The sequence below is a fragment of the Ipomoea nil genome, unplaced genomic scaffold (assembly GCF_001879475.1).
Source record: "Ipomoea nil cultivar Tokyo-kokei standard unplaced genomic scaffold, Asagao_1.1 scaffold3069, whole genome shotgun sequence".
Classification (NCBI taxonomy): domain Eukaryota; kingdom Viridiplantae; phylum Streptophyta; class Magnoliopsida; order Solanales; family Convolvulaceae; genus Ipomoea; species Ipomoea nil.
Genome location: NW_017619497.1, coordinates 3,799,681 through 3,810,067, shown reverse-complemented (window position 1 = coordinate 3,810,067; position 10,387 = coordinate 3,799,681). Strand labels below are relative to the sequence as shown.

Below are 10,387 nucleotides of genomic sequence, written 5' to 3'. Positions count from 1 at the left end.
AAAAGTGTCAAATAAATTATTAAATTTTTCAACCTGACCCGTTTAACGAACAAGGATCCTTGAAACAGTCTCATTCTTACCCAACTTTTTGCCTTTACACAATGTCACACAAAATCAAGTATATTTCTACCCTAACATTGCATGATTATTCTTTTAGCGCTTAAACTGTGCTTTCACTCTCAGTCTCACTACATTACACAATCCCAAATACATAAATCTATTCATATACAGGTATATAATTCAAAGATTGGTGAGCACTATTATACACTTATTTTAAGATATGTACACCAATTGAAACACATTCCGCAATTTATCTCGTCCATTAGTCTTCAGGGCATGAGCATGATGGGTCATTAAGTTTAGAGTAACTTACATAATTCAATCAAAACAATAATTCAATATTAATGATAAATCACATAAACAAGTATCCCACCAAAACTAAAGGAGGAAACAAGATCATTTAAAATTTGGCAACACAACAAATACTCACAGATTATATATCAACAACCAGTTGCATAAAATTCTGGGCAAATCTTAACTTCAGTTTCAAAAGAAGAGTGTGGGATGACATCCTTATTGGCAGTATTAGGAGTACTTGTATTTAGAAGTTAAAACAAAAGAAAAGGTTTGCTATTATAGGATATAAGCTATCTCAACATTCTCTAAACTTACCAAATTTCCCATGTATAAGAAAGAACAACCTCATAGTGAACCCCCATTAACCTAATCAACTCTGACCAAAATTAGAATTCAAGTTCAGACAAAAGACTGAACTTTTTGGATTGTATCAATCAGATATCCTCATTTCCACTCCAAGAATGTCTTTGACCACCTCATATGTCACAAATGCAATTGCTATGGAGGGAACCACCTAAGAAAAAAAAAAAAAAAAACCATAAGGTCACTCGTTTAGGTACCACAATAATTTTGCTTTTCTTAATGAAATGGGATGCAATAAACCAGTTTCTTTTGCAGTTTTCAAAAGAATTATGTGATACAATGCCCCATATAGTAAAGTCTATGTTATGGTTCGTGATTATGGATTGTGAATAATACATAGTGCAATTATAGTTACACATGTTATTGCCTTACAAAACTAGTAACCTATGCCAAACACAAAGTTAATTATTTTATCTATAATCTTAATGATATATATATTAAACAAGCTTTACGAAACACACCGTAAATAAAGGTACTAAAATGGAAAAGATCAACACTCTGTACAGGTCAATATTTGATGACACAAACTCCAAACGTAAGAGTTAAACCAAAGTCTATTTCTTTTTAAAACAAGATAAATGCAGGGGAATTTTAAGCATATTGAATAACACTAACCTTAACTGAATTGGGAACCAATCCCTTGTACAAAGCTCCAAACCCCTCATGACGAACTGTTTTCCTGAAAGCATCCACCATACCAGTATACTGTGGTGGTGCCTTGCTCTTCCCATCACCAGTAACAACAGAAGCAGCACCTTTCCAACCTACCATCTGCATTCTTCGACGAACAACATCAAGAGGATAAGCAACTGTCTGGCCAACAGTTCCGGCAGCAGCCCCACAGGCAAGCTTCGTTGTAACACTCAACTCAGAGTCTTGAACAAGTCCAAATGGTCTAGATTTGACCAACCAATCTTTTAAAGATTCATATACAGAAAAATTGAGACCTACGTATGGTATCTGCAAGCAATGTGGTTTGTATTAGTCTTTCAAGTTTCAGAGAGAGATTGAAGAAAATGCCAGCATGTTGCCAGTTGAGATAAAATAATAAAGGACACAGCCATCACAGGAATTGAAAAGAAATGGGCATTTTTAATTATGTGAGAGATGAAATTCACTGCTTACCACCCCTATTACAGAAGGAACCCATCCTCTATACAGAGCACGAGGCCCTTCTTCAACAAAAACTGTTCTAAGGGCATGAAATATTCCTCTATACTGGGTAGGAGATTTATCTGACTGCAAAATGATCACAGCTTAAAGGTGAGTCACCAAAATGCTAAACACAGTTGACAGTAGACACTAACCAAAAAAGTAAGCACATATGTGAAGACTGCATAGTTCACATGTTACAAAACACATCTTATACCTGGACAGTTAGCCGACCTCGTACCATGTCCATTGGATATGTTGCAGACATGGCAATAATTCCAGCACATGCTCCAGCACCAAGGCGTAAAATTGGAGTTAGTTCAGCCTCCTCTGTAAAAGGTAAAAGGTAATAATCAACATGAGCCTCAAGAGATTTACTTGAAATCATGCTACTAATAACTCTCAGACCATCAAGAAAGTATATTGTTTCAAGCAATAATTGAAGTGTGATTGGGCTAACTGCTGGCCAAATTGTACATAGTATTGATTAATTTCCTTCAAGTTATCCTACAATTGGTATTCCTTTTAACATAGAAAGAACATAGCAATTTCCAGTGATAACAAAATGACAAAATTTGGCAAACTGGCAAATTTTTCACATAAAGTTCTAGTGCTAAACAACTCTACCAAACTAGTTTTACTTAATGCCTTTTTTCTAGGAATCATGCTAAAGTATCAACGCTCTAAAACGAAGGCAACAAATACCTCTCAGGACCAAAGTTCTTTGATTTCAATTTTCATCCTTTCCTCAAAATAATAATAATAATAATCATAATCATAATACTCCGTAATAATTAATAAATAAACATGCTTTGGGAGGGGAAGGGGTACAGTTGAACATTTGCACTCAACACCAAAATTTTTCCATTAACTACAGTGAACTAGTTAAGATTATACAAGGGGGAAGAAGGCAGTGCAGGAATGCAAGATTATTTTGTCACCTACTTCAGAATAGCAATACTGCATTAGAAAGGGAAAAGAAATTGAATTCATTAATAACATCAGTGATATTGAATATATTATCAGTTTGTCTGAGGATGAAAATTCATGATTGAGAGTGTACACAAAGATATTTAGTATACAGTAATATTGAGGGCAATTGTGAAGAAAGCCATACCGTTTCCAGTTTGATTGCGATAAAGCCATAAGATGCCCCTGAATAATTTCCACAAAATGCAACGGAATATTGAGTACCAGACTACCAGTCAGAATAACCATTTGGATAAAACAAATAAGTAACTAGCAATAAAAGCAAATTACACAGCATAAAAACCTAGGGAAGGTGAAAACTAAACCAATACTCAACTTCTAAAATAACAGCTGTCCTCCCATAAAATGAAGCAAAAATAATGTTCTCTTGGCATTAACTTAGCCTTGAGTTGTTAAATTTTAATAGTGAACTTGTATATAAGAAAAATCCTTCCTTTATAACACACAGGTGCAAACACTCACAGAACAATCTTTAGCAGCTTTACTAATTCTTTTTTTTTTTTCTATTTGCGGGAAACAAGCCAAAGTGGCACTTAATGAATGTTGGTTTCTCATTCCCTCTACACATGGAATAAAAAAATAAATAAATAAATAGCAAAGCCTATTACCATTGAATGTGAGTACAGCAGACATTCAAACTATGTAATCAACAAGCAAACCACAGAAAGCAGTAAAACACTGTCATGGAATACTTTGTGAAGAGCAAGAAAAATAATTTACTTGGATGCCTGCTCATAGCTAAAAAATTTGACAGCAGAGTTTGGGACAATTCGTGCACAATTGGTCCCATTTCCTTTGAACAATCCCCGAAAACCCTCAGTTCTCCATATGTATTTCAATCCTTGAACTGTGCCACTGTATTTTATGCTATGAGGATTTTGAACCTGGAAAATTTAGAGAATCAAAGGATTAATAAATAAGGTCATCCCAATCTAGAGAATATGGATGGATGTATGTCTTCAAATACGCAGATACTCCCTGGAATTACCTGAAGAAGAATTTTTAGCCTTTCCAGCGGAGCAACTGCAGTGCGTGATCTGCAACACAACCAATTACAATTTAAAAAAATTCATATTAACCGAAAATTGCACTTGTAACTAATTTAGCTGTTTTATAAAGGAGTAAAATACAAAAGCTTAAAAACTTTAATTACTGCTCGTGTAGAAAAATAAAATCTGAAAAATTGGTGAACGCCGAACGCGTCTATTTATATGCATACAGATATACATAGGTACACATTCAAATAGCGACTGGGAGAGAGAGAGAGAGAGAACTGACACTCCACCAGCGATGCCGCCGGCGGCGAGGGACTTGCAAATACTGAGCAGAGCGGCGTGGGTGGGAGCCTTAACTCCTTCGCTAGCAATCTTGGCTTCCTCGGCCAGATTAACGATCGTCGACACGGCACTGTCGCTTCGCTTGCCTACGACATCCTCCGACGCCATTCAACAGCGCCACACAAATCGGGGACAGACACCCTCCGGGACCTGAGCCGCCGCACGAATCGTATTGGCCGTCGGGCGATTGCGAGGGATACAAAGCGATGGAGGGAGAGGACGTTAGTTCCTTTCGTGAGAAAAGCAAAAAAAATAAAATAAATAAATGAACGAACACCAAAAGGTAAAACTGGTTTCTGTATAGGGTTTTTAACTTTATATACGGCATAGCCGCATGGGTGTATCCGCAAATTAGGGATTGTGAATTATGCTCAAAATAGATAGATCTTTTGTGTGCATTTTATTTTGTATGTTAAGATATTATTAAGTTATTGTAATCTAATTTGTATTTCAAAAATATTTTATTTGGTCGAGATTCAATTTTTTGTCTCGAGAAGGAGGTTCGTCGTGTTATGATCGAGATGGACTCTAAATCCATTTATAGACCTGTTGCATAAGGATGCACAATTGGAGGACAATGGGTGTACGTTACTTTTCGACTGCACGACGATGATCCCAAAGTTTGAGGGAATTCATTTCAATCACATCTTCAGGGAAGGCAATGCTTGCGCGGATTTCTTGGCCAACCTAGCTCAAGGGAAAGACTAGGGAACGTGGGTTTTCACGGAAGCAATGGATGGTTTGGTCCCCCTCCTGGTTCGCGACAAGGGAGGATTTCTCACTCGTAGAGTTAGATAGTTGAGGCTCAGCCTCTCTTTCCTCACCAAAAAAAAAAAAGAAAAAAAGAATTGTAAGAAAAATTAATATTTTGATTCCTCAATTGTTTATTAATTGCACATAACATACTATCAACTAAAATAAGTGGACAATCCAGGAAGACGAAGACAATGACAATAACAAACCTATCTAAATGAGAATTAACAAAATTTAGAGTAATTACAACCAAAAGTAGTATCTAGTACATAATTACCATACAAACTACAATAAGTATTTAAATAATTGTGTTTTAGAAAACTGCAAACATTAATTTTAATGTAAACTATAATGAACTTCTCCTATAAAATATTGTATTGATATATTTTGAATTACTTATTTAAATGTAAACATTAGGTATTAAATCAATCGCGCAATGCGCGTGTAAAAATTAGTATTTTAATAAAAGGTATTAATTGTATAAAAGAATTTTTTTTATTGATTATAGAAAATAATTTTTTTAAGGTGATATGAAAGTGATACCACTTTTGAAAAATAAAATAGAATTGCAAGGATAAAGAATAAATATTGATTACTGTATATCAATTTGAAAGTGAAAAAAAAAAAAAAAAAAAAAAAAAAAAAAAAACCAAAAAAAAAAAACCAAAAAAAAAAAAACCAAAAAAAAAAAAAGAAGATTTTATTGGTATAGATGGCCTAACAACTAATTTGTTAACAATTGAATCCAAAGGTAGTGCTAAAAGCTACTATTTTATACAAGACTATATCTCGATAATGCAACAGTCACTTAGAACAACCACACTAATTAAAATTTTACATGATTTTCTATGATATATTTAGAAAAAAAAAAACAAAAAACAAAAAAAAAAAACAAAAACAAAAAGCAAAACAAAAAAAGTTGATACCTGACGTTAGGGGTGGGCACTTTGGTTCGGTTTATTCGAACCGAACCGAATCGAACCAAACCGATCCGAACCAAACTAGTAATAGAAAATCGAACGGTTCGGAATTTTGTAACCCGAACAGTTTAGTACCGAACCGAACTGAACCCGAACGGTTTGGCAACAACCGAACCGAACCGAATGTTATATAATTTTTTAATAAATAATAATAATAATAATAATAATAATAATAATAATAATAATAATAATAATAATAATAATAATAATAATAATAATAATAATAATAATAAAGAAGTAAATCCAAGTTTCTTGATGCCTGCTCCGCAGTTCAGTTCTCATTCTTACTGGTACTGAATCTTAAATTTTTTATTTGATTTCTTTATAGCTTGTTTTCTACATTGCACTTTTGTTGTTTGTCGCAATTGTTCTTTACCTCACAATTATATATAACTTGAGTTATATTTACAATATTCAGTATTTTCCTTAGTTTCATGTTTTTCTATAAATTTAATGTGATTTACAGTCATTCTAATTTTGATTTCCAGTGCACTATAATTATTTTCTAGTACTGGAATATATTTCGAGTGCACAAGCAATGACAGATTGTGTCCAGAAATTAACTATATAGTAATTGACACTTGTTCTTTTAATATCAATTATACAGATAGATGATTATTCATCTTATCAATAAAAATATTCCAACTGAACCAACTGAAGAATCGGTTGTGGAAAAACGTTAACTAATGTTTGGTAATTAGTACTTAGTATTGTGTTTGAAATTTGGATTGCTATTTTGTTATATAATGTTTAGAGTTTGAATTTGAATTATGTGAATATGTATTGTTTGGTAGTATGTTCGAAAAATTAAGAAATGTTGAAATTTGGGGATCTTAAACCGAACCGAATTAAATCCGAACCGAAATCGAACCGTTTCAAACCGAAACCGAAACCGAACCGAACTGAACTCTAATGTTAAACCGAATTGTTTAACTTTTTTAAAACCGAAATCGAAATTGAAACCGAAAAAAACCGAACCGAAACCCGAAACGCCCACCCCTACCTGACGCCCAAAAAAAAATGAAAGGTATTAACGCGCCAATCGGTGCGTATACTACACGCGTCTGCTGGGCGTTTGCTGTGAGCACACAACCCTAACTTTCTCCCATTTTTTCTCTCACTTTCTTTGGGATCTAAAAAAACCATTCATTTGCGAGAATTAAAAACACTCTCTCTCTCCTTCTTCTCTCACCTCCACATCACATTGTATCCCACAAAAAATCACCAAAAATCCATTGATATGGATGCTCGAGCTGATGTGACCATTGTATCCATTGCTAAATCAATAATCTAAGTGGCTAATATAATTCATATTTGTCTTGAAAAAGATAGACGAATTGATAGATCATGATTTTTATATTCGAGCCCGCATGGGTAGCTCAACTGGTCATAGAGATGAAACTTTAGAATAATGACCAGGGATCGAGTCTCACCAGCGACAGTGTGAGAGCAACCTCTCAAAGTGAGGGGGGTTCCTTGTGCGCAGTGAGCACCGGCCTCTGTGGTTCATGTTCAGTTGAGTCACCATGATTTACACCCTCCCAAATGCTCTATCGGACCCTTAGGGTTGGGGGTTAGCCTTTTGGAATAATGATTTTTATATTCGAAAATTGTAAGTTTTGTTTTTACCAACATTTTTTTTTATCAAATTCATTGATATTTTTAGTTCAATTTGCAAACTATTATACATAAGCTATAATACATATATATATATTACATTTGTTTTTCTTTTTTATAAAAAACTTAAACAATAATTTATTACAGTGTTGAATATTTATCACAATTATTATAAATATTCATCACAAGCACATCAAATTTTATTTTTGCGTATATTAATTTATTGGTCGAGTGTTGACTTTGTATTGATTTTTAGGCAATTATGAACTATTTTCCTTTTTCTTGTTGGGAAGGATTTTATTGGTTAAGACTTAAAGAGTTTTCTATTGAAGAATATAAGGCACAGCTCTTATCATGTCCAGCACGATATACCTGCTTTTCAAATTTAACGATGGAATTCTGTTTACTCACTTTCAATTGAGTATCCGTTTCCCTCCCTTTCCTGCTAGGATTGGAAATCCTGTATTTTACATATCCATACGATTGAGTCCTTGGGTTTCCTAAATAGTGTAAAAAGAAGTGTTTCGAATCATTGCTATTTGACTCGGACCTGTTCTAAAAAAGTCGAGGTCTTTCGAATTGTTTGTTGACACGGACAAAGTCAGGGAAAACCTCTGAAATTATTTCAATATTGAACCTTGGACATATAAGAGTTCCGAATCGAATTTCTTTAGAAAGAAGATCTTTTGTCTCATGGTAGCCTGCTCCAGTCCCCTTACGAAACTTTCGTTATTGGGTTAGCCATACACTTCACATGTTTCTAGCGATTCACGTGGCATCATCAAATGATACAAGTCTTGGATAAGAATCTACAACGCACTAGAACGCCCTTGTTGACGATCCTTTACTCCGACAGCATCTAGGGATCCTTTACAACGCACTACAACGCACAAGAATTATTTTTATTTTCTGTCCATACTTATTAAATATTTTTCATATATATATATATATATATATAGTGACTTAAACATTTTGAAGCTTTTAAGAGAAAAAGTATAATTTCAAAATAAAAATGTAACTAATTCCAATTGTTTTTTTTTTTTTACTGAAGATTAGGAGGGTGTATTCAATCTGACTTTTATAAATTATTAAAAAGTTTAAATGTATTAAATTCAAACGTGTATAAAATTTTTAAAAATCAAATACTACAAACTTGGTAATAAAAAAAAGATTTAAAATCAAATACAACTCGAGGTACACGGCTCGTTGTTTCCATCCAGCAAAATTTGTATTGAAGATGACATATTTTGGTCGGAAAAGAGGTTTTTGACCAACATAAATAGAAGATCCAAAAAAACTCCATCGAAATTTGCATCCAACACTATTTTTTAGTCAAAAATAACGTTTAACATGTAAAATTTAGACAGAAATTCAAGAGGGTAACCCACCATTCTTAAAACATGGAAATTTTTGTCCAACTACATGCGTGGGTCGAAAATTCCAACCAACATTAGACGAAAAACTTGAGTATTGAATGTTGTGAGTTTCCTTCCCACTGTTGGACGGAAATTGTGACCAACTGTTGTAGGAAAATCCAATATTATATAGAATGTTTTTATTATTTTTATATTACCATAATTTTATTTATAACTGTTGTTATATATGCCATCAACAAATTAATGTACACACTAAATTTCAAATTGAAAATATATTTAAACATTAAAATTATTTACAACAAAAAATATGATCATGTCCACAACAACGGACTATTACCATACACACCCACACACACACACATGAAAACATAAACTACATAATATTCATCGGTAGGGGCTTGTGTTTCATCATTTATCAAGGTAGAATTGTTGTTTACGTTCAAGGAAGCTAGCCATTTAGAATTTGCAATGAGTTGTGCAAATATACACTTTGTCAAAAATCACACTTTATGTTGTTACCCGTGCTAATTTCGAATGAAGAAGCATGTTTGAAACAAGAGAAGATAGTACAAATGGATGAATACTGGGAAAAAAATTAGTTGAAATATGCAGGTTAGACCTGAAATATTTTATTTTTCATCCAACGTTATTTTTGGGTGGAAATTAAATACCTACCATTTTTACTTTTTATCTGCCAATCAATTTCCTTCTAACACGGGACGTTGGACGGAATTTCCATCCAACATTTGTGCATTGGACGGAAATCCCAACCAACATTCCGTCCACTCATATTTAGTGACAGAAAGTTGAAATTTTTAATAAAACACTGACTAACATTATGGTTGAACGGAATACTAGTCAGAAATGACGAAGATTCCAACGGTGGTATATACTTGGTAAATAATAGTCTAATATATAATACATAATTGTGTATGATATTAACTACATATACACACATTGATATTCCGTGAAATATGCAAATGTGTAATCAACATATATATATAGTAGTGATTTCAAGTCGATGGATCCTTATAATCTTGAAATGTCATTTTAATTTGATGGAGGAAGCTAACAACCTAGCCAATGTTTGAGTATGTGGTCCACAATTGTCAGTTTGTCAATTTTGTGTCACCATTTCATTTTTACTTAGAATATCAATTTTTGGCCACAGAATGGATGGGGATGATCTGTGGTTCACGTTTAATTGTTTATGAAAAATGAAGCAAAACATGCCGAATGGATAAGGGGTAGCTTTCATGTATTACATGATTATATTACATAATGCCAACGACTTTTGTTTTAGTAGAACAACCTATATTTTTCTTATAGCACGTTTGGTTTACGCAATAAATTTTGAGGTAATAGAAATACTATTTCACAAAGAATGGAATAGACATTTAGAGATGGCAATGTGTCCCGTCTCCGTTGGGGATTCCCGTCCCCGTAAGGGATGGAGACGGTG

The 10,387-nt window shown here is 33.5% G+C and overlaps 1 protein-coding gene across 2 annotated transcripts; it reads right to left on the bottom strand.

The window, feature by feature from the left end:
- Nucleotides 1-466: 466 nt before the first annotated feature.
- Nucleotides 467-4,496, bottom strand: LOC109165631 (mitochondrial adenine nucleotide transporter ADNT1-like). Of its 2 annotated transcripts, XM_019314480.1 has the most exons (8): nt 4,141-4,496; nt 3,851-3,899; nt 3,583-3,746; nt 2,990-3,027; nt 2,090-2,202; nt 1,846-1,959; nt 1,336-1,680; nt 467-871 (listed from the first exon to the last, which is right to left on the bottom strand). In XM_019314480.1, the coding sequence occupies exons 1-8, from the start codon at nt 4,305-4,307 to the stop codon at nt 788-790; spliced, it is 1,074 nt and encodes a 357-aa protein (XP_019170025.1). In that variant the 5' UTR covers nt 4,308-4,496; the 3' UTR covers nt 467-787. The 2 variants fall into 2 exon arrangements, with proteins under 2 accessions (XP_019170025.1, XP_019170026.1); XM_019314481.1 differs by lacking the exon at nt 1,846-1,959.
- Nucleotides 4,497-10,387: the final 5,891 nt, after the last annotated feature.

What these genes read in the sequence shown, in the direction of transcription:
- LOC109165631 (XM_019314480.1), bottom strand. Translation starts at nt 4,307, where the DNA reads ATGGCGTCGGAGGATGTCGTAGGCAAGCGAAGCGACAGTGCCGTGTCG. An exon ending in TCGCAATCAAACTGGAAACG is followed by an intron (nt 2,203 to 2,989) that starts GTATGGCTTTCT and finishes TACCTTTTACAG; the next exon opens with AGGAGGCTGAACTAACTCCA. An exon ending in GAGGTCGGCTAACTGTCCAG is followed by an intron (nt 1,960 to 2,089) that starts GTATAAGATGTG and finishes ATCATTTTGCAG; the next exon opens with TCAGATAAATCTCCTACCCA.